The sequence below is a fragment of the Protomyctophum bolini genome (assembly GCF_963924005.1).
Source record: "Protomyctophum bolini genome assembly, chromosome: 8".
NCBI lineage: Eukaryota > Metazoa > Chordata > Actinopteri > Myctophiformes > Myctophidae > Protomyctophum > Protomyctophum bolini.
This window is the reverse complement of record NC_137869.1, coordinates 44842934-44867688: the sequence shown is the minus strand read 5'-3', so window position 1 is coordinate 44867688 and position 24755 is coordinate 44842934. Positions and strand designations below refer to the sequence as shown.

The 24755-nt window shown below is 44.5% G+C and overlaps 2 protein-coding genes across 2 annotated transcripts in view; both read right to left on the bottom strand.

Moving 5' to 3' along the window:
* slain2 (SLAIN motif family, member 2) overlaps positions 1-10163 on the bottom strand; it is an 18140-nt gene extending 7977 nt beyond the window's left edge. The window contains exons 1-2 of the mRNA XM_080770581.1: positions 9194-10163; positions 1026-1168 (exon numbers count right to left, since the gene is read on the bottom strand). Coding sequence (XP_080626707.1) covers positions 1026-1168; positions 9194-9783 — 733 coding nt within the window. The 5' untranslated portion in view covers positions 9784-10163. The remainder of the gene's footprint in view (positions 1-1025; positions 1169-9193) is intronic.
* Positions 10164-13382: 3219 nt separating this feature from the next.
* anapc4 (anaphase promoting complex subunit 4) overlaps positions 13383-24755 on the bottom strand; it is a gene marked incomplete at its 3' end in the record, with an annotated part of 30252 nt that continues 18879 nt past the window's right edge. The window contains exons 16-28 of the mRNA XM_080770579.1: positions 24490-24545; positions 24335-24381; positions 22858-22914; positions 22304-22360; positions 21311-21404; positions 20208-20305; positions 19544-19602; positions 18928-18966; positions 18405-18506; positions 17439-17534; positions 15553-15735; positions 15148-15271; positions 13383-13658 (exon numbers count right to left, since the gene is read on the bottom strand). Of these exons, the coding sequence (XP_080626705.1) occupies positions 13383-13658; positions 15148-15271; positions 15553-15735; positions 17439-17534; positions 18405-18506; positions 18928-18966; positions 19544-19602; positions 20208-20305; positions 21311-21404; positions 22304-22360; positions 22858-22914; positions 24335-24381; positions 24490-24545 (1288 nt within the window). The remainder of the gene's footprint in view (positions 13659-15147; positions 15272-15552; positions 15736-17438; positions 17535-18404; positions 18507-18927; positions 18967-19543; positions 19603-20207; positions 20306-21310; positions 21405-22303; positions 22361-22857; positions 22915-24334; positions 24382-24489; positions 24546-24755) is intronic.

The following is a 24755-nucleotide window of genomic DNA, read 5'->3' as shown; positions in this document are numbered from 1 at the left end:
ACCTTTTTCCACTGGCAAAAACTACATGGAAACTACATGAAAACTAAGCTATGATGACTAAAACTAAGACTAAATATACCGACAATTTTGTCAACAAATAAAAACTAGACTAAAATGTTAGGAAGGGACTAGTGGACAAGAGATCCAGTATAAGTCATTTTACAATTTGGTTGCATGGTGAAAACAGCCGACCTACAAGCTCACAGCGTTGTGAGCTTGTAGATCGGCTATTATCAGCAAGTGTGAAAACTGTCATTAAGACGGCATCAAGGCCCGCCAAAATAGGTTGTAGTCGACTAAATCAAACTGTAGATTCCGTCGACTAAAAATCATATGATATTTAGTCGACTAAAACTAGACCAACACCAAAACATTCCAGGTGACTAAAATGTGAGTAAAACTGAATTAAAACCATTCAAAAAAGACTAAAACTAAATCAAAAATCTGGTCGACTTGAGAACTTTGGACTCCATGGAGTGTTTATGTCCAGTTCTGTCCAGTTCTGTCCAGTTCCTTAGTTTAGTTCATTTGCACAATAAAAACAGTACAAAAAGGTAACATCAATAAAAGTGTGTGCAGGTGAGAAAAGAAACCCAGGGAGGGCTTATATGTGGTTCTCACCAAAGTTAATATACAAATATAGTAATACAAAGTAATCAAACATAGGTATGGAAAATAACAAAAACAACAAGAAATACATTATTTACACTTGTGAAGTGTGTGTGTTTGTGTGTGTCTGAGTCCGAGTATGTCCGAGTATGCACAATAAAGGCTACATTACGTCAGAATCAAGTGGAGAGGGTATAACTTCAAGAGGCTGGCCCCTCAATCTACGTTTAAAGTGACAGAGTGAAGACGAGGAGTTGGCAATAAGGCGCATGTGTGAATTCCAGAGTATAAAGAACCTCTGACTTTCATGGAGAAGTGGCTAAGAAGAGTGGTGGTACGGCTGAAGGGAGGATGAACATCGTCAGATTGTCTAGTATTATTATTATATAATCGTGGACTTGAAGAGTATACCGTACCTGACATGGTGAGGTCCAGCCGGTGGAGAAGGGAGCGCTTGGCGGACTCCATGTCAGGGCTGGGGTTGTCCAGGGCCTGCCGGCACCACACCATGGGGCTGAGGGCCTTCTGCAAGGGGCTGTTCAGCTTGGCCTCATACAGCCTGGGAGGAGGGAACGAATAAAAACACACACACACACACACACACACACGCGCTTAGCATATTTGACCATTATTATATTACATTCTTGTTAAACCCATTTAGGCCCGACGTCGAAAAAAAAAAAAAAAAAGTCCTCATGTTTCTGTATCAGTGGTGCTCGAGAGATTTGAGGCACATTTTCACGATTTTTTCAAAAAAAAGCAGACCTACAAGTTCTTAGAACTTTAGAAGCTCGTAGCAAATGGACCCTTATGGGTCTGTAACTCAGAGACAGGTCCAAATTTTGGTTCCATTTGTACACTCTCAGAGTTAAATTAACACTGTATGCATGTCGAACTGGGGGGGGGGGGGTGTCCTTGAAATTAAAACGGGTTGAGAATCAACTGCTAGAAGAGCCATAAGAATCTACTCTTATGCATTAACTCTACAAATGGGGGGGTCGGCGGGGGGTAATTAAGTGTCAATAATTTGGGGGTCCCCGGCATGAAGAAGTTGACATTGTGACGTATACAAAACGTTTGCTCCATCTCTCTCCGATACCTGCAGGCAGTCGAATCTCATTGAGTACAGCATGCTGCTGAGGAGGGATGGGATGGGATGGGCACTAGGCTGCATGTGATAATGGTAATCAATAGGTCACGTGACCTGGTCATTTCCAACAGGAAATAGATTTGGCTTGAGGGGGGGCAGCTGCTTGCTCAGTGTATTATTGTGTCATGATCAGAAACACTGAAGGGGGAACTATAGACTGAAGCAAGGTTAAGGCTATAAGCGGCTGCATTTACCTAGCATTTAACCCATTCTGACCTGAGATCAGATTCTAAAAATGTCTTCTATACATCCTGACAGTTTTCCATTCTGACCCGAGATCAGATTCTAAAAATGTCAAGTCGCTCTTCGATTTTTCAAAAATAGCAGATCTACGAGCTCGTAGCGCGCCACTCGGTGGCGCGCTACGAGCTTGTAGATCTGCTATTTTTCAATAGCTAAAGCATAACATAATGCTAACACCAAAATGGTTTCAGTCATAGTCTTTTGAATAGGTTTCATTTTAGTTTTAGTCACCAGGAATGTCTTTTTAAGTCTAGTTTTAGTCGACTAAAATATGATACGATTTTTAGTAGACTGAATCGACGGCTGATTTAGTCGACTAGAATGTATTTTGGCGGGCCTTGATGCCGTCGTTAATGGCTGATTTGACACTCGCTGAAAATAGCAGGTCCACAATGCGCTGTGAGCTTGTAGATCTGCCGTTTTTCAGCATGCAACCAAGTAATGACATACTGGATCTCTTGTCCACTATTCCTAACATTGCAGTCTAGTTTTTATTTGTTGACAAAATTGTCAGTATATTTAGTCTTATAGTTTTAGTCATCATAGCTTAGTTTTTATTTAGGTTACGTCGGTGAAAAAGAGAAGGTTTTTCGTCTTCGTTTTAGTCGACAAAATCAACACTGCCTAGCACGGCATTTGAAACTAGCTCACAGCGCATCGCATCGAGACATGGGTTGTGAGCTAGTTAACCCATTCTGAACGGGAACCCATTTTGGTGTTAGCATCATGTTATGCTTTAGCTTTTGAAAAATAGCAGATCTACAAGCTCGTAGCGCGCCACCGAGTGGCGCGCTACGAGCTTGTAGGTCTGCTATTTTTGAAAAATCGAAGAACGACTGACATTTTTGGAATCTGATCTCGGGTCAGAATGGGTTATAATCAGACCAGTGTGTGTCCAGTGGAAACCTCGTATGAATCTGATCTCAGGTCAGAATGGGTTGAACTTGAGAAACACTCGTCTATAGAATCGTAGATTACGCGACTGAATCTGAACCCATTTTAGATGCCGATTCTGATCATTTCAGACTAGTGATGCACCGCAGAAAATATTCCGCAGAAAATGGCAAAAAAAATGCATGTTCGGCCTATTCGGTTTCAGCCCGAATAGGCAGAAATATATCACCATTATAGTGTATGCAATGAATGCATTTAAAAAGAGCTGAATAAAGGTTTTATGGGCCCATAATAGTGGTTATTATTTAAGTTTAAGTTTTGCCATAACCATTTATAAAATCAGGTAGCTTTAAGGTATACGGCCAGCAATGGTAGGAAAAAACTTAAAAGATATATAATATTCGGCCAACTGTTTTCGGTATTCGGTTTCGGCCAAGAATGTCCCTTTCGGTGCATCCCCATTTCACACGTAATTCAAATATTGTGATTGAATTAACTTGTATATCAAATGCGTCCTCTTTTGAAAGTGTGCGTTACTCGCACTCAAAATGTGAGCTCATTTGTCGAGGCGAGACTTGGCAGAAAATCGGAGCCCTTTGTCTCTGCGACTGGAACACCCATCCACACTTCTCTGCTGTGTGATCAGATCAAGAAGGCCCTTTAAAAAAAAAGCCTTAATCTTCTGCCAAAGCAATTAGCTGCAGTGCTTATTCAGCTGCGATGATTAATAGAGCCTGAAAAGATTGAAATGACAACTCCGGTTTATCGAGATGCTATAGTAAAATAAGACGACGAGATTAAAAAAGAGAAAAAGCAGTGGAGAGAGAGAGAGAGAGAGAGAGAAGAGAAGAAGTTCCACCAGGAATATAGATCTGAGTCAGCAGCTTTCAGCCACAGGGGAAGCGTTGGTTACATCATGCAGAGTAACATTACAGGCCTAGCCGTGCTATGGCAGAGAAGTCTAGGCATACTTTAAACCAGAGAAGAACTAGGCATACTTTTAAACCAGAGAAGAACTAGGCATACTTTTAAACCAGAGAAGAACTAGGCATACTTTTAAACCAGAGAAGAACTAGGCATACTTTTAAGCCAGAGAAGAACTAGGCATACTTTTAAACCAGAGAAGAACTAGGCATACTTTTAAAGCAGAGAAGAACTAGGCATACTTTTAACCAGAGAAGAACTAGGCATACTTTTAAACCAGAGAAGAACTAGGCATACTTTTAAAGCAGAGAAGAACTAGGCATACTTTTAAAGCAGAGAAGTACTAGGCATACTTTTAAACCAGAGAAGTAACTAAGCACTAGTTTTTTGCAATTTATCATAGGTGATTTCCATGCACTTAACCATAGTTTTCTCCAGTGTTAACCCATTCTGCGCGGGAAACCCCTTTTGGTGTTAGGCATTACGTTATGCTTTAGCTATTTAAAAATAGCAGATCTACAAGCTCATAGCGCGCCACGAGCGACTTGACAATGACATTAGAAGACATTTTCAGAATCTGATCTCAGGTCAGAATTAAAACTGTCAGGATGTGGACGACATTTTTTAGAATCTGATCTCAGGTCAGAATGGGTTAAATAATCGGCAGATGATGAAAATCTTTCCGTTCCATGAACACAAGGCCGCTGTACTGTATCCCTCATACTAAGCATTTAAACCCATTTTGGCGTTAGCATCATGTCGTGCTTTTAGCTATTGAAAAATAGCAGATCTACAAGCTCATATAGCGCGCCACCGAGTGGTGCGCTACGAGCTTGTAGGTCTGCTATTTTGGAAAAAATCGAAGAGCGACTTGACATTTTTTTAGAATCTGATCTCGGGTCAGAATGGAAAACTGTCAGGATGTAGAAGAATTTTTTTTAGAATCTGATCTCAGGTCAGAGTGGTTATAAATAAAGTGGTTATACAGAGCACCGCAGCACACATGTGACGGCGTGACCTCTTCTAATCTACTGTTGACGCTAATTAGTGGATTACGAGAGTCTATGACAAGGCCTGGCAAGGATTTCATAGCGGATAGCGGCTGTGCATAATCCCACCCAGATACAGATCTAATGCAGAGTGCAGAGAGAGAGAGAGAGAGAGAGAGAGCCAGGGCAGAGTGAGCAACAGGCACTGGTTTTTTTTGCGGGCTTCAAAAGAGGAAACAAAACAAAGCGTAAAGCGGTGTGACAACACGTATAAAAAGGCCCGTCTGTCAGTCACACAATCATTACGTAATCGCCTCGCAAGCCTTGCGTTTGTCTTGGTCAAACACTTCATAAGAGAAATAGCAGATCTACAAGAGTCACTTTGGTGACGTGTTGTAAAGAGAGAGAGAGAGAGAGAGAGAGAGAGGTTGTGGTCAGTGGCTTTGTCAGTGAGTGAAGTAGTATATAAGCCTGGACTTAACCCATTCTGACCCGAAAATGACAATTCCCTTTGCCTTTTTAGGCTTCGTGATAAATATCACACCCGTGTGAAGTGAGGGGCGCTGATAATATTAAAGTCTAACTCGTGTCGTCGATTAATAATAGGTGACGTAATGGTGACGTGAAACAAAACAGGCAGGCCACACTTGTGTTTGCCTGTTTTTTAACCTGTTTTTTAACAATAAAGAGACAACGAGACGTAACGAGGCACATTACGTGACGTACATTTTTGCCTTCATCGTCAACAAAACAAACATTGAACTAAAGACAGACATTTAGGCTGTGTATAGGAGGGGCTAGGCTAGCGCCTCTCAAAATGTGCACAGGGCAACGAATGACAAATAACTGAAAAATAAAGTGTGGCCTGCCTGTGGCCTGGCCTGCCTGTGGCCAGGCCTACCACCCCCTCCCCCCAACATGGACACGATTTAGGGCCGATTCATACTCCTATTTTATAGCCGAATAAAAGTCGGTTCGGCTCTGTAGAGCCTACAATTTGACGTCATTTGAGGTTCGGGGGGGCGGGTACCGTCCTAAAGTCGTCTCTTCGGTGCTACTGAAATTTTCTGACGAGCCGAAATCATTTCGGCACTACAGCTCGGAAACAGCGGTAAAATAGGAGTATGAATCGGCCCTAAGACAAAATAATTGTGATTTAATACCTCAAATGATTGCGATTATGACGATTATGGTGTAATAATTGTGTCAGGCCTAGTACTCAGCCCTTTGTTCCATTATACTGCCAACGTCACTAACAAGATGGCATGTTTTTGAAAGGCGGTGGCCTCATCTCTCTCCATCTGGCCTACCTTTTCTGGACCATCGGGTATAAGAGATAATAAGGCATTTTCATATGACCACAGAGACCGAACGAGCGAGGGTCCTATATATAGGCTAATGAGGACCAAGCTCAAAAGATCTACAAGCTCATAGCGCGCCACCGAGAGGCGCGCTACGAGCCTGTAGGTCTGCTATTTTTGAAAAAAATCGAAGAACGACTGACATAGAAACATAGCTTTTTTTCAGAAAACTGTCAGGACGTAGAAGACATTTTTTTTAGAATCTGATGTCAGGTCAAAATGGGTTAAGGAAACACATACAGACTTTGTTGACCTGGGTAGTGGATAGTAGTACGCCACTCCTTTATTCCCTCTATACACCAAATCTCTTTCGCCGTAAAATAGCCGATCTACATACAAGCTTACAGAAACGCCGCGCGTTGCGACATGTTGTCGTCTGACCATTTCCCACGGTGGGTTCAAGTGGAATGCCGCGTCTCCCGACTCCCTTCGAAAAACTTCCCGGTTCGGCGGCGGTGGATTTCACTCCGGGCCAGAGATTTAGGGCTTCAGACAAGACAGACGAGCAGCTCAAATCCAACCATATAGCAGTCGAGTCTCCCATTTCAAAGTAAAAAGGAGTGTGACAGACTGAGGAGGAGTCATCCCCCAATATATCGCATTTAAACCTGAGGCCGATTTTAAAAAAAAAATGCTTCTAACAGTTTTCTGAAAAACCTCATGTTTCTATGTCAGTGGTGCTTAACCTTTTCCATGTCAAGGACCCCCAGAATTATCTGTATTTCGCTGCCGAGTGCCGACCCCCATCTGAAAATGTGTTGTACCAGGGACCCCAGATGCAAAGATTTGAGCTAAAAACGTTTGCTGTGAAAGAATATATATAAGATTTGCGACACATTTTCAACAAAAAGCAGATCTACAAGCTTGTAGCGCAGCACTCAGTGCTGCGCTATGAGCTTGTTAGATCTGCTGTTTTCCAATAGCTAAAGCAGAACGGGATGTAGATCATCGTAACTAGTAAGATCACGCAGCACAGCAGTGTAGTAAATATCCTGCAAAATAAGACACAGCATTGTGATGCTGCTGCTGCACCATTACTGTGCTTTAGAGACTGCCTGACATTGTTTGTGGCCTTCCCTTCGGGCAAACTGTGTGAAATGAAATGACACCGGACGGTCTACGGGGGAAAGGAGGAGACGTAGCTGTTGAGGCAACTATACTGTCCCCAATGGGATGTTTTAAATCCACATGGTGGCCCTCTCTCCCAGTTGGCAAAACATAACCCTCTCCCAGTGCGTCACTGAGCTCCATCGAATCTCCTCACAGTCCTTTCCACAGCAAAAACCATAACAAACAGTGATGCAAATAGCCTGCATCCTGCATCCTTAAGGGCCTTGCAATGAAGCGAGGAACGCAGGCGTTGTTGTCGCCCTGGATCAACACATATGATGGTCTCCTCCAGGTCTGTTGAAATCTAAACAGAATCCAGGTCCGGTGAGTCGCGGGGCGTGTGCCGCGTAACGAGCACGTGCTCAACAAATCCACGGGGGGCCGTGCGAACGTAAATACGCTTGCGTTGTTGTCGCTTGCCGTGACTTATCCGAGCAAAAAACGCAGGTCTCATTGAAAATTAACTATTAAGGCACGTTTTATCGCTCCTATAGTTTGCAAGGCCCTTTAGAGACTCACTAAATTGAGAAAGGACGCAATCATGTCACCCTCCAGGGGTCCTGGGATGCAATACTCTGTATGCAGTACTGTACTGTACTCTTACGGTTTAAGTAGGACTCATAATAAACTCATCTAAAAGACCACCCCTGGTGTCCCAGGACCCATTACATGGAAAACCTATTTACATCACTGTAACAATCAGGTACATCGTTGGTACTAGATAATGAATAAAAAGGTGAATACCAATGATAGTACTACCAATGATATTTCAGGATATTGTTTACTAATGAATGTCATTGTTTCGGTGCCTCGTTTAAACTTTAGCATTCCTACTTCGTCTAGTGCAAACTCTAAACAACTATCCTCCCTCTCTCTCTCTCCCCCACAATTCAATTTAAATAAAGGTGAAGTAAAACTAAAATGCACTAAACCGCACACGGTCGAGTCGGAAAAAACCGGCGAGTTCTCTGGCCAGTGGTTTAACCCTCAACATCAGACCAAGGGGAACAATAGGAGTCCTAAAGGACAGTTGAGGGTCTGTAACTCCAGGACAAATGGAAGAGACGGGGTTCATTGAATTCCATTTGTATTTGTCAGAGTTAAATGCATTTTAAAGGATTCCACAGTGTAGAAGAGACTGTGGGTCCTGGAGATTAAAAAACGTTATAACAGATGCGTTTCTAAACGGTGCATATCGAACTGGGTGCGCAAAAAGGAGTCCTCGAGACTCAAAAAAAAGGTGCAGGATATTAGAAACTGCTGTCCTATACTACATCATAACGTAAACACTCACCCAAATCACTGGGGAGAGATAAGAGGCCTGCGTGCTCATTGCTAGCAGCCTTGTGGTGAACGTGTATATAGGGTAGGTAACAGTTCAATGCAAATGCTATGGCTGCTGCTGCTGCAATACAATCCGGTGCATTCGCTGATCAGTGATAGATGGCAGCGTGACCGAAAGTATGCTGCCAGTGCCCTACTATAGTACGTCATCGAAGCAGCCTTGTTTTGGCAGCGCCCCACATGACATGATGTGACGAGCCAAGCAACACACTACACTACACTACACTACACTACACACACACACACCATGACATGACACTAAATGAACCCGGTTAGGTTCAGACACCGTCAGACAGTGAGAGTTTTGGGGCTATTGTTCCACACGAGGCAGGCACACAGTCAGTCACACACACACACACACACACACACACACACACAGTGACTAATAAGCAAGCCGCTAATGTCTAGAATAGCCCGTCCAAATGGGGCTAGTACTGCCGCTACTATAGTCTCAAGATCAGAACAGCTGCGCGACAACCGGCAGTTTAAAGCCGTCACCAGAGACACTGGCTGCTGCTGTTGCCGTGTGTGTGTGTGTGTGTGTGTGTGTCATTCAGACGGACACTCACCAGCTGTCCTCCTCCTCGTGCAGACAGTCCATGTCCTCCAGGTCCAAGATCTCCACCTCGTCCAGGATCGACGCCTCCCCCTCCGTGTCCGTGCTGTAGAAGGAGTTCCTGCCGGCGGAGGAGAAGGAGGAGGAGGAGAGGGAGAGCCCGGAGAGGAGCGGGCTGGACATGGACATGGGGGTGGTGGTGGTATTGGCCGTGGCCCCCTCGCCGTCGTACGGCCTCCTGAAGCTGATGCCGTCGTAGGAGAGCCTGGGGCTCAGCGACGTGGTGCGGAGGGAGTTGTTCGACTCGAACCCCACCCCGGCGTACAGGGCCGCCGGGGAGGAGTCGCTGTAGCCGGCGCTGTGGGGTCTGTTGTGGTGGTGGTGGTGGTGCTGCTGCTGCTGGTGGTGCTGTTGGTTGTGGTGGTTGTTGCTGCTGCTGCCGTGGTTCGGCGTCCCCCCGGACGAGGAGGACGTGGTGGAGGAGGAGGACAGCAGCGTGGAGCGGCTCCGGAGCTGCTCGTTCTGCTGCTCGAGCTTCTTCACCAGGTCCTGGAGCTTCCGCACCTCCAGGTCCGCGTTGATGTTGGAGTTGATGTCCTCCATGGTTTGGTTTGGTTGGGTTGGGTTAGATTAATAAAGGGACTCGGGAGCTCCCCCCTATATTATAGGAAAGGAAAACCCCGCTCGGGGTGTTGTTTGTTGTCGGGGGGTTTGTGTCGTTCAGGTTCAGGGCGTCGCTGGGGCGACTTCAGCGGAGTGTTCTGCGTGTCTGTCGACGACACGGTGGAGTTCGGCGGAGTTTGGTCATCTCGTCCGGCTGGTATGTGCGGGCAGGGCTGAGGCCATTCTTTTCGCTGTGTGTGTTTGTTCCGCCCGTTCCGTTCCGCTGGCAACTAGTCTGTGAGGAGGAAAAAGACCAACAGGCGGGCGGAGCGCTGACGTCATGAGCGGGGGCGCGCGCCGTGCCGCGCGCGTCACCAACACCTATATTTGCGCGTCCGTGTTTCCTTTCCCCTGTCATTGTGCAATGCCGGGTGGAACAGTAAAGAGTGGCGACTAACTCCCCTTTTGTAACAATGGAATGCGGAAGTGCTCATTCTATCTCAATGGGATAGTTCCACATTCCAATGCTTGGAACTATAGCCCTAGGCGAGGCGAGATCAAAGCGTGTCGCCACTCTCTTACTTATTCCACTCGGGTATGTGTACAATGTACAGTAAACCTAACGCGGGTGCGCGCGGCTCGCGTTACCTTATACCACAACCTCATGATGTCATGACGTGCTTTTATTTTCTTGATAGTCATGTTCCATGTCAACATTATGTTGAATTATGACACCACATAACAAATAGAAATCACACCCGTGAAGTGAGGGGCGCTAATATGTTAATGTCTGACTCATGTTGATAAGGCATGGAGACATTTAAACATGTAGGCTAGTATGGGCTAAAACTATTCTCTGACAGATGTTGATTGTCCACAAATATAACAAAACGTCTGTCTTCTTCTGCTCTGGACACCAGGACATTACAATGATCATTAGAAAAAGAATGCACACTGTAGGCTATATCTCCCAGACTCCCTCCCCAGTCACAGTGCACTGCTGTACAAACGTAGCCTAAACAGTTAATAATTGTATTGCCAATATTATTCACACGTTTTAGAACTTTGAGGCTTTTGTGCACCACAAAAAAAATATGTAAATTATTTAAACACATGTATAATATTGGCACACTTGGCACTAAATTAACTCCATATACTGCATAGCAACAATGAGATCTACAGTGGTTCTCAAAGTGATCTCATTTAGACACTTCCCCTTTCACATTCAAGCACATTCTATCATTACAACTTTATTTTAGTTGACTTTGACGATTAGGGGATTTCTTACACGAATAAGGGAAATTAACTTAACGCTCTTGTGGCTTTATCAGGAAATGAAATGTCAAGTTCTGCTCCAATAGCCTCTTTGTTTTGAAAGGTATACATATAGCAGCCAAATTATTATGACTAATTCTATAACAATCCGCTCCATTCAAATGGAAACAAGAAACCTACGAAACCATGGTGGAGTAACATGGCTATGAATAAAAATCACACCCGTGTGAAGTGAGTGGTGCAACTCTGTGTGGGGTTCCCCACGTCCGAAACGGTTGAGAAATGATAAGTTACCACGTGGGGGTCCCTCTACTGTACTGTACTGTACTGGCACACCCGGAATCATCATAATTACAGTTAATATGTGCGTGTGTGTTTGTGTTAGGGTTGCGCACAGGTGGTGAAAAACAACCATGCTATTTCCGTGCTCGGACCCACCCAGCCAGGCACACACATATAGCTCCGTAAGGGAGTGGTAGAGCACCACTCAAAAAAACAACACATTTGGGGATCGAGGCTACATTGATTACATTAACATGCATCAGCCACACCTTCCTGACTGTTAGCCTGCCCTTGCATCTCTTGATGTGTTTAAGGTTGCGTTTGTTTAACTTCATTGATCCCTGTGGGAACATTCCAGGGCACCAGGTCAAAGGTTACTGTCCCAACATGCAGTGTTCTAAAAAGCCTATTCATTAGGTGATAAGGTGATCACCCAAAACGACATCATGACTTCACGCCACAGTGCTCAGCAGCGCGCTCACACAAACACATCTCTAAGACAGTATATAGTTCCCAAACTTTTGCATGTCAAGGTGGTAAGCGACTCACCGCTCACCCAAACATCTCAGTTTTTTTTTTTTTACTAACCACCGTTTCGGTGGTCACATTATCACGTAAAACTGGAGTATGAATAGGCCTTGGCTTAATGTGGGAGGATTCCCATTTTAAACACAGGGAACACCAACACCAACTGAACACTTGCTCCAGATAGCTAAAGGATAGTTTGGTATTTTTTGTTTTGTTTTAATAGCGCCCATAGGCCTGTTCACGCGCCTAAACATTTGTGAATAACATTCATGTAGCCTGCACTATGAAAAACCAACAACATAAACATAGCATGGAGGTCTCATCCCCGTGTTAGGGTTTCCAAGGCTACATATCAGTGACAAGTCTCAATACAAAGTTTGTATTGCTTTTTTTGTATCACCCTCTGGTGGACACTCGACAGAATGACACAGAGACTGCCTCATTACAATAGATTTGCACACTTGTAGCTTTGTTTTTCTCGGAATATAAATTAGTTTCCTTTATTTGCATATACACCATATGTGGAAATGGTACTGGCAGAATAAGCTAATTGGCATCCACCTATACCTTTTTCTGGTCATAACTATGTAATATTTATTTAGCAATGTTTTTTTATGCACACGGAGTGCAACGTTTACATAGTGAACCGATGACCAAAATGGAAGAAAAAAATAAGTTGAATTAAACATGAACACAAACGTATCAAAACACTTTTTGTTTTATTAACATGTAAACATTCTTTCAGACATAGTGAACACACAGTGTCACATGACTGTGTGTCAACTGTTAACCTCTCAAAACCAAATACTGAACACTAAGGCGCGATTCATTCTCCTATTTCAGAGCCAAATAAAAGTCGGTTTCGCCTACAATGTGACGTCATTTGAGGTTCGGGGGGGGGGGGGGGTGGGGGTACCGTCCTAAAGTCGCCTCTTCCGAAATCATTTCGGCACTACACAGCGGGTAAAATAGGAGTATGAATCGGCCCTTATAGGCCTCACTCTATCTGCCTATACTATTATTCTTGCGTTCACACCACTGGGGGGGGGGGCAGACGCAAAGACGCAGTCGACCATTCGTCGTCAGCGGAAGCTTTTGACGTGACGGCGACGCATAAAGACGCATGTTAAGCGCTTGCTCGCACACTTTTGCGCCTGCCCGTATATAGCCGGAACACAACCATTCGGTTACACGATGCCCCAGAATAGGGACGTGCCCGTTCGGGGGTTTAACCCATTCTGACCGGGAACCCATTTTGGTGTTAGCATCATGTTATGCTTTAGCTATTGAAAAATAGCAGATCTACAAGCTCATAGCGCGCCACCGAGTGGCGCGCTACGAGCTTGTAGGTCTGCTATTTTTGAAAAATCGAAGAGCGACTGACATTTTTAGAATCTGATCTCAGGTCAGAATGGGTTCATCAGACCAGTGTGTGTCCAGTGGAAACCTCGTACGAAATCTGATCTCAGGTCAGAATGGGTTAACGCAACGGTGAAGCAAAGTGCTTCCTCTCTCTACGAGAGCTCCAGGGACTCCTCCGACTCCAGACGCTCTCCGGCGCTTCGCTCTAAAGCTCCTACGCCGCTGTCCGCCGCCGCCGCCGCTGACGCCGCCTCAGGCCCCGCCTCCTCCACCGCCACCTCCCCCCCCCCCTGCTGCACCGCCACCACCATGGAGGTCTCCAGGTCCTCCTGGTCAGCGCTGGCGTTCTGCGACTCGCCGCCCTCCTCGTCCTCCTCGTCCTCCACGTCCATCTCGTACACTCGGACGTGCCTCAGGTTGGCACTCAGCTGAGAGAGAGAGAGAGAGAGAGAGAGAGAGAGAGAGAGAGAGAGAGAAAAAAACAAACGCGTGATTTCAAGATTATTTTTAAAGATTCAAGAGTTTTATTGTCACACAGATGTACAGCATTGTGAAAAACTTCGGTTGGGGTGCTCCACAATACACAATAACATATGAATAACAGTGCAACCCCATTTAAAAGGTTATTTAAAAAGGTTAAAAACAACTCAGATAAAACCCATGTAAAAGGTTTTAAAAAGGAACACAGACACACAAGTCCTTGATACATGAATAAAGTGCATTGTTCATTTTGTTTAGCAGTCTTATACGGCCTGGGGAAGAAAACTGCTCTTGAGCCTGGTTGGTAATAATAAGGGTCCTATTTTCAAAACTAGATATTGCTAAATATCAGTTTTGTGTAAGTTGTGGAGCTCCCAACGCGTCGCCCTCACCCTCCTCACGGCGTGACTAGGAACTGCTGTTTCCATCCAATCGTCAGTCCCCTTTTTAAAGCCGTTTAGAGTACCACTTTTTTTCAAAAAATCCTAAAACTTTTCTGAAGAACCTCCTCATGTTTCTATGTCAGTGGTTCTCATCAAACATTGTTTCATGTCAAGGCCCCCCTAGAATTATTATGTAATTTGGCGTCTCAAAATATATTGTTCCGGGGGAATGTAGCAGATCTACAAGCTCATAGCGCGGCACTCGAGCTAATGGATCGTGGATCGTGAAATTGTGAAAATGTGGCACAAATCTTTGAATATATATTCTTTCAGAGCACACGCTTGTAACTCAAATCGCTGCTTCTGCGCGGGGGGTCCCGGGAACACCATGGGGGTCAAATACGGATAACTCTGGGGGTTCCTTGACCTCGACGTGGGAAAAAGGTTGAGAACCACTGACACAGAAACGTGAGGTTTGTCAGAAAACTGTCAGGATTTAGAAGGCATTTGTAGAATTTGTCCTATTATGTACCCCATAATATACAACAAACCAATAAGGTCCCAGGTGAGAAACTAAATGAACCTTATCCACCTGTTGCCAAGAGTTAAAAGGGGAAATAGTGGCCACTATTAACCAGATATACCACACAAGCCACTTGTTATCAAAAATAGCAAAATAGAGGACCTACAAGTAAGAAAGAAGCAGGTGCGCTTCCTCTGTATAGCTTTCCGTTAGGCGGCGGGTGCTCACTGCTCAGCTACCGAGAAGACTAATTAAAAACCCCTCCCAAATACCAACACTTAACCCATTAGATCTACAAGCTCATAGCGTGGCACGCTACGAGCTTGTAGGTCTGCTATATATATATTTTTTAATCATGAAAATGTGGCCCAAATGTTTGAATATATTCTTTCAGAGCGAATGTTTTTTTTAACTCAAATCTTTGCTTCTGGGGTGGTCCCTGGAACAACAAATTTTCAGATGAGGGTGTCGGAGGCCAATTACATATCTTTTTTTTATCTGATCTCAGGTCAGAATGGGTTAAAAACGTACCACACAAGCCACTTTGCGGATGCCGTTGACGGCCACGAACTGAGCCTTCATGTTCTCCAGGTCTCTCCACTGGTTCTCCAGCACCAGACCCTGGCAGGGGATGGCGCCGCCCTGCAGGTCCAACCTGCCATGACACGGGAAATCGACACATCGTCCATATTAAAAAAAGAAGTGCGTGTGTGTGTGTGTGTGTGTGTGTGTGTGTGTGTGCGTGCACCCGTGTGAATCTATTATCTGAATGAATTGTCTGTTAATATTAGTTAGCCCTAACTGTGAACGTGTAGAGAACAGTTCATTAGTGACTCAAATACACATGCACGCACGTGAACCCCACCCTCTCCTTCATTCATCACTCTCTCCATCTCAATTATCCCACACACACACACACACACACACACACTTCACCTGAGAGCCGGGTCCCAGGTGAAGTGGGCGTCCGAGCGGAGGGCGGCGCCGAGGGGCAGCTGAGCGAGGACACGCCCCTTGCTCTCCTCGTCCTCCTCCTCGGGGACGACGGCGCGCAGCACCACCGTCAGCGTCTCGTCGTCGTAGAACCGCGCGTCCAGGCAGCCGTACGCGCAGTCAGGCCTATAGCGGGGAAGCAAACGGTTAAACCCATTCTGACCCGAGATCAGATTCATACGAGGTTTCCACCGGACACACACACACACACACACACACTGTTCTGATTATAACCCATTCTTGACCTGAGATCAGATTCTAAAAAAATGTCAGTCGTTTCTTCGATTTTTCAAAAAAATAGCAGACCTACAAGCTCGTAGCGCGCCACTCGGTGGCGCGCTATGAGCTTGTAGGTCTGCTATTTTTCGATAGCTAAAGCACGACATGATGCTAACACCAGAATGGGTTAAGCTAAATTTTACACGAGAGGGTAACGTCTGCGGTGCTTTCGGAACTCGCCCCCGGCAGGCTCGTTACCGCAGCATCGCAGGCGTGCATTGATGACGCTAAACCACCCCCTGGAGTGTAACGTTGCAATTATACAACAGTTACCCTTAAAACTAAGAAAATCGCTGAAAAAACTTTTTTTTTTGAATGATAGACGTAGTCACTACGACCACAAATGTCCCAAGAAACTATAGCTAGCCTATAGCCACCGAGTTTGCTAGCGCTCTGGGAAAACATAGCAGCTGAATTCTTTGTTTTGATTACTGCGGAGCGGTGCTCGTTTTGAACCACGGCTAGAAGGCCGTTTCGACTAAAAACCTGATTGCGTCCTCGAAACGACCTGTTGTATAATTATCCTCTTTTCATAAAAATAAAAAACCCCCACCGTAAACGTGTTATGAGCTACTTCTTTCCGTCAAGAAATTCCGTGCGGGTGATTATTATTTTTCCTAATAAAGTGTCAGAGTTTGGAAGCGCTCGTTTTTAAACGCCCTGCTTTGCCTCCTGCATCATGTGACATTCAGACACAGGTGGTAGATAGATATTTATAATTTAAAAAAAATAGATGTCCCATTGGCTCATTGCAGCCCCAAGTGTGTGTGTGCAAGAGGGGTGGAAGTGTGCGCAGGAAAAGTGCTAAAGGGGCGTGTCCTGGTGTAAAAGTGACACATAATGTGCATACTCTCTCTCTACTATGACAGAATACTGGACAACTCACCCCCGGTGCTTGCCCCGTTTTTCCTCCCGGAACTTTCACCAGTGAGGGGGGGGATAAATTTGTAATTATGCTATTGGCCGTTTGTATTCTTTTTGGAAAAATATAAAAAGATACTCCTGTGGAAAGGCTATATTATTTTACTTATATTGACCCTATAAACAATTTTGTATTATGTAAGGTTTTGCCCACTCAAATGGTACCTCGTCAGATAATCCTCACATATCCTACAACAACTTCTGTGAACAGAATTCACTGTATAGTAGCTTTTCATAAATTATATTCGTTTTAGTTTATAGTTAGAGAGAAATCCAAAGTCCAGCCGTCTGCTGTCCAGCCTCTCCCACCCCTCACTGGGAGGGAAATTCTGGGAGGAAAACTGAAACGGGGTGAGTTGTCTTGTTGTTACCCTACTACGACATGCCCAGATACTATAGGGCTCAAGTGTGTGAAGACGGACTCCACAATCAGAAGAGATCCACAATCAATTGTATTGTCACTTCACAATTGGTTGCAGGTGTGTAGAAGACGTGGGCGAGTGTGCAAGTTCTATTATGTTGTCGTTTTCAGGAAAGGAAACAAATAAGATTTCAGAGACACAGGCAGAGAGCAAGGAGAAAACCGAAAACATGGCATGAAAACCAGAGCCGTAGAAAAAGTCCCTCACCGGACTCCAGCGCTCGCGCCTTCACCGCCGTCCGAGTCCATGCGGTGGCTGAGGACGTTGCTCAGGTCGACCGCCATGAGACCGTTGGGAACGGGTCTGTGCGGGGAGGAGAAAAACCACACACACAAGAGCATAGAGAGTGAACAAGTATATAAGAGGATAATGTCTGCCTATTATAATAGGAACCGACCGGCGGTCACTGTCGGGAGATAATTCACCCCACAGGGGGGTTGGGTTTAACCACAGACGTGGTTAAAACCCCATTTTGACCTGCAAAATGTCTTCTAAAGACTGTTTACTTGGAAAAAGTAAAAAAATTGTCTATGGCAGTCCTTCTCAAACACTTTCATGTCACTTGTCAAAAAATAGCAGACCTACAAGCTCGTAGCGCGCCACTCGGTGGCGCGCTATGAGCTTGTAGGTCTGCTATTTTTCAATAGCTAAAGCATAGCATAATGCTAACACCAAAAGGGGTTCCCGCACAGAATGGGTTAATCACCCCTGAAGGTGAATTAGTATATCCCGACAGTGACCAGGTCCAGCCAGATATTATCCTGCTTATCACACGGCTACTTAATACATAAATTAATAAATTGACCCCAAAACACAACAAAACGAGGTACGTATAACCTTGCTTGCCAGTATACCGTATAATTAAAGTATTCCATAAGTGTCGCACTTGGCCGGCGTCTACAACGAAGTGAGTTGATCAAATGGAATCCATTTCCGGGTCTATTTCTCGCTCAAATGTTTAAAAAAAAAACATTTTGGAGAGCAATGTTCTATAGCTGTAAATGACATCGTGTGCGTGTGTGTGTGTGTGTGTGTGCGTGTGTGTTTACATGGCTGTCATGTTGGAAACGGCGGTAAATCAAGCGGGGCGCAGCAGGTGCTCCGAGGGTTTGATTAGCCCATCGTCGGTCTGTTCCAAGAGCGGAGCGGTCGTTAACCCAGAACGACGCTCACCTGTGTGGGTCCGTGGCGCGCCGCAGCAGGTAGAGCTTGCAGGGCGAGACCTCCGGCATGCAGAACACGACGTAGTGCATGTTGGCTTTCCTGTCGTTCCACCTGCGTGTCATGAAGCAAAAGATTTGAGTTAAAACGTTGGCTCTGAGAGAATATATATATTCAGAGATTTGAGTTCAAACGTTGGTTCTGAGGGAATATATATTCAGAGATTTGAGTTCAAACGTTGGCTCTGACTGAGATTATATATATTCAAAGATTTGAGTTAAAACGTTGGCTCTGAGAGAATATATATATTCAAAGATTTGCGTCACATTTTCAAGATTTTTCCAATAGCTAAAGCATAACATAATGCTTAAAACACAAAAAGGGGTTCCCGTCCAGAATGGGTTAACCCCATTATAACATATGTTGCTATGGAATCGCTTTACACTACTGAAAAAAGGTGATTTTATTTCAAAAGACTAAAAACTAAATGGGGTGTCAAAATCAACACTATAGAATGGCTGTCGTTTTCACTTACAGAGACGGGAGTTCAAACAGTCTCGGAGCCTTGTCAGAGCTGCACGGGACGAGAAGAGAGCCACAATCAATTGTTATTGTCACATCACAATTGGCTACAGCTGTGTAGAAGACGTGGGCGAGTGAGTGTGCAAGTTCTATCATGTTGTTGTTTTCCGGGAAAGGAAAACAAAAAAGCAGAGGCGGAGACACGGAGAGAGCAAGGAGAAAACCGAAAACATGGCACGGGAACCAGAGAGAGTCGCGTACAAATGGAACCAAATGGACTCTTTACAGGTCTGTAACTCTGAGAGGGTACTGTATGTAAATGAGGTTAGATATGCGGTGCAAAAGAAAGTGTTACGTCCACGAGGCAACAGCTGGAGCAAACAAACTTTTGATTGATTGATTGATTGATTGATTTAAAGTGGATAAAAAAGGATAGAAACACAAAAAAAAGCCATTGTGGTCCTTTGGGGGGAGGGACGCCGGGGCTCCAAAAAAACACACACACACACACACACACACACACACACACACGCAGCAAAACATTCAAAACACAAACATAGCTTATTGTTATTGAAGCACGATGTAAGCCGATACAGTCTGTGTGAAGTCATAATTGATCAACCATATACCTCTGTGCCATGTAGAGGGGCAAGCAGACGGCCTGCTTGACAGACTTCCCAATGACTTCCTGCATGAACAACAACAACAACACAAGCAAATGCACAGTTATTATTAAAATAAAGCTATTAAAATGCCTCTGAATCACACAGTATAATGGATAGCTGTATATGGACAAGCGAGACATCAAATTGGAGATAGTGTGTTGTCATTGTTGCCACAATTGAATTATAATTTCTGACTTATTGAATTGCACTTATAATTAAAAAAAAATATATGTAGCACCTTTCATGACAGAAATGCACCGCAACATGCTTTACAAGGCAGAGAACAAACAAGAAAAAGAGTTGAAAAAATGTACATGTATGGCCACGTAAGCCCTGTATATATATATATATATATATATATGTATATATACTTACAGTACTATACAAAAATAGAAGATTTCTGAACATTCACACAACAGAGATGCCAGCAGGTTGAACAACATGGCTAACATCCTTTTCAAGTATAGAGAGAAACCAGAAACAGTAAAAAAAAAAAAAAAAAAAAGCCCCCAGGAGCCTGCAGAACTACATTCGGAGGCAGGCCAGAGTCAGGATATACTGACAGAATTCATGGCCGTCAAAGAGAAAGTGTCGAGTCTGTTCGACAGACTTCACTGTCAACACTCACCGCAGGCTTCCGCAGACACGACTCAATCACACTCTCCATCATCCTCTTGACGAAGTGCAGAGACTTCTGGGGATACGAGGGGAAGAGCAGCGGGCTCGCTACACGAAGCAAAGTAGCAAACACACAGGAGAGAGTTCAGTGTCTGGGGATACATAGGAGGGGAACAGCAGTGGGCTCACCAGCAAAACACGACAACCACAACCGAGCATCACCAAACAAAACCTTGAGTGAAATATCAGTTTTCTGAAAAGGCTAAGTTTCTATGTCAGTCGTTCTTCGATTTTTCCAAAATAGCAGACCTACAAGCTAGTAGCGCGCCACTCGGTGGCGCGCTATGAGCTTGTGGATCTGCTATTTATCAATAGCTAAAGCAGAAGGCGGTGTAATGGTGATGTAAAACAAACGATGACCAAAACAAACATTACATTCTCTTTATCGTTAATGGCATTCAATGTTTGCGCTAGGGACAAGATGACGTAAAGCTTCCCTTCATTGCGTGAATGGCGTTTTTTTAAAACAAACATCGAACTAAAAAAAAAACCTGTATATATAGGAGGGGCGCCCCCTCAAAACATATATTAAACGTGTCAGTGCACTTATTTCATATGTTTTGTAACGGTTTCCACAGGAGCTTATTTGGGGTGCCAATTGACAAGCCATCACCACTCAACACTGATTCACACACACACACACCTGTGGCAATTTCAGTGGTGAGCAGGGAGATTGCCAGGTGTCAATCAGCGTTGAGTGGCGATGGCTTGTCAATTGACAGTCAATTGTGACTCTGCCCCCCCCCCCCTTTTCCCCTCACTGTATATGTATCTTTTCCCTTTTTGCTTCCTATACGATTAATTCCTGTTCTGTTTTTTAACTACATAGAAGTGTCTATTTGTATGTCTCTAAATGTTTTGATGAATTGAACAATGTGGACCCCGTTGTAAACAAGTGTAATGCTTAACTGGGTCGTCCACTCACAGTTAACAGTCTTTGTATTGAGTTTTGTGCTTGAAATGTACTGTAATTCTACAAACTGACAACTGTTAATAAATATTTCAATCAATCAATCAAAAACGTTTTTCCAGTTATTATCTGTCCAAAATCACCTTTCAAGTGAGTGCTCTCCTGTAAGAACTTCACCCACTGGTTCCCACTGGTGTTGGGCGGGGACACGAGGTCGTCGTCCTCATCCTTCAAGTACTGGAAACATTGGAAACATTGAAAGCAATGCCGTGTGTGAGAGACACGTACTGTACGTCGTCCTGTCTGTCTCTCCACAACATTTAGAAGCATATACAGTACAGTAGAGCAGTGGTTCCCTAACTTTTTCCATGTCTGTCAAGGGTCCCCAAAACGACACTTGTTATCAACCATTTTCATTTTCAAGGGCCCACGGTTTGACCTGAATCAGGCTATACGGGTCCCCCCATTTACTGGCATTTCTATCTCTGGGACACCAACTGTTCATTTTTTTTTTAAATATATATTTTTTATTTTGTAACCCATTTTTCCACCCCTGTGCCAATCATCTACTGTGATCCTGGGCTCTACACACCCTCCGCCAACCTGGGGAGAGCAACGGACTTAACTCATGCTTCCTTCATGCCTGAGTGTCCAAGTTGCTCCTTTACACCTGACAGGGGGGAGTTTCCCTGGTTGGACGTAGCGCGTGGAAGGAACACGTTATTCCAACCAGTTCCTTTCCCCTCCATCAGGCGCCCCGGCTGGCCAGGGGGAGGCAGTTTAGAGACCAGGATTACTGCATGTTTTTGTGAGGGTACCTACCCTAGGGGACACGGGGAGAACATGCAAACTCCACACAGAAAGGCCCTCTCGCCAACCCCGCCTTCGGGTATGGGCACTGATGACGCGGAGGAACCAACTGTTCATTTTGAGAGTGTAACAAATGGACCCGTCAGGGTCCTTTTGGTTCCTCCGTGTGTGTACACTCTCCGAGTTACAGAGCCATAATGGTCCTAACTATCATTTAGCTGGGGGGGGGGGGGGGCCCTGGAACTCCCCCCCAAGGAACCCCTAGGGACGCCACTTTTTGGAACCACTGCTATAGTGCTAAAACTCATCAAAACGTGCACCCATACCTGGCCCACGCGCTCCACGTTGAAGTACTTCCCTTTGCGGTCAAACAGCTCTTCGTTCTGTTCACGACGACATCAACGTGTTGATTATATAAAACGGCAAACCTTTTTTTTTTACTAAAATGTGTGAGAACTATAGAGCGTCGCAGTCCCGCCCCCTCGAGAGACCCGGAAAATAAATCCCCGTTCATTTTCCTCATAGACATTTCTGAAAGTATTTATTTAAAGACGTTCAAGCCGCGGACAAAGCCAACTCTCGTCGTGACGAATCATGACCACAAACACAATTTTTCGGGCCAAACAAAAGAATTAGAAAGTAGAAAAAAACCTTTTTTGTTGTAATTATTTGTTTGGTCCAACATATTGTGTGTGTTGTCATGATTTGTCACGACAAGAGTTGGCTTCGTACGACGCTTAAAAGGTCTTTAAATAAATACATTTTGAAAAGCCTATGGGAAAAATGCATTGGGATACATTTCCTGGGCCACTCGTCGTTCTGAAAGGGGGCGGGACTGCGACGCTCTATAAAAACGTTGGCGTTTACACGGAGAGCTCACCTCGCTGAAATGCTCCGACAGGAAGTCCGCCACGAAGGAGATGTCCTTCTGGGTCATCTGAGAGAGCAACAACAACAACAAGTTCAGTGGTGTTTTCCTCGACTAAAACTAAGACGGAGAATGTTCGTCGACGACCTTTCTCCGCTGACGAAAATGAAATGGAAACTACTGTACATGAAGACTAAGGGGCGATGACTACAACCGAGACTAAATATACTGACTGATTTCGTCGACAAATAAATACTAGACTAAAATGTTCCAATCCAGTATGTAAGTATTTTTACACTTGGTTTGCATGCTGAAAATAGCATTATCTAGCAGAACACTAAAACATTCCAGGTGACTAAAATGTGACCAAAAAAAACGAAATTTAAACTATTCAAGAGACATTGGCCACGTTTACATGAGGTCTTTCAACCCCCTCTTAATTCCGAAAAGAAGTTAAATCCCATTAAACGTTGTCATGTGAACACCTACAAAACCTCAAATCCGAATGAAAATGCCCGATGCGATTTTAAAAACCATTCCGGTGTCACTGGCCGGATTAATTTCCGACGTTCAATGCGAATGAAAGAAAATTGGACTCGTGTATATATATATACACTGCTTCGGATGAGAGTTCATTCTGGCCTTTCTGAGCATGCTCATTTCCAAGGCGCTCCAACTCCAAGGCGCTCATATCCGAGGCGCGCCGAGGAGTTTGCACATAGAGCGAGTTATTTCGTGCATTTTGCAGATCCGAAATCCCACACATAAAAACGTGGAGCAGCAGTAGATGATGATCCCCCTGATCTGTGTGTGTGTGTGTGTGTGTTCAACAGTCTCTGTCTCTCTCTCTCTCAAAAATAACGAGCAACCCTTGATACAATAATAATCAGTGTGTTGCGTGCCCTGGCCGTGCTGTAGATAATAAAGTACAGATGAAAAAAGACGGTAAACATATTATATGCCCGCCCCTATCCAACCAGCAGCCTCAAAGCTACTGTATCGTCTAAGCTTTCGTCTGTAGTGTTTTGTATTGTTGAGACGGTCACGCAATGAATGAACGGCCTATATTTTTTTATGTGTCCAACGGATGGCGTATAGTTTCACGTGAATTAACGTGTATCATGTCTTGTATCACATCTCCATGTAAACGTCATCATTCGGAATGAACCATTTCCCCATGTAAACTCGCAGCAAAAATAATTACTTTCCGAAGTATTTTATTCGGAAGTATTCATTCGGAATGATCAGCCCTGCATGTAAACGTGGCCTATGACTACTTCCAAGCTGGCGCCTGGTGCACCCTTTTGGTTTTAGCATTATGCTACGCTTTAGCTATTGAAAAATAGCAGATCCACAAGCTCATAGCGCGCCACCGAGTGGCGCGCTACGAGCTTGTAGGTCTGTTATTTTTTGAAAAATCGACGAACGACTGACATAGAAACATAGCTTTTTCAGAAAACTTGTCTTTTTTCCAGAAAACCCGTCTCACCTTATTCAGTTCCGGGGGAACGTGCTCCTCACACATCCTCAGCATGGCTGTGTGTGGGGGAGAAAAAAGCACCCCACGTCAAAGTCAAACACAGGGAAGCAGAGATAACATGCTACGTTTTCTTTTGTTGTTGTCCAATTCTCCGAGAATCTTACCGACGTACAACCAGCGAAAGAAGGCTTTGAAGTTCTTCATGCTTTTGTCGATCACTCTGGTGAGGGAAAATACAAATATAAAACGGGACTTAAAAGACATGCATGGGGGGGACGAAACAATTGAAGATATTCAGACCGCTGCCATCTTGCCAGCAAGGTGGCAGCAAACTCACCAACATTGCAAGCTGTGCGAAAAGCTTCAATTATCCTCTTTCAATCTGCAAAGTGTTTGTTTCGTAAAAAAACTGTAGACTTGTTATGAGCTA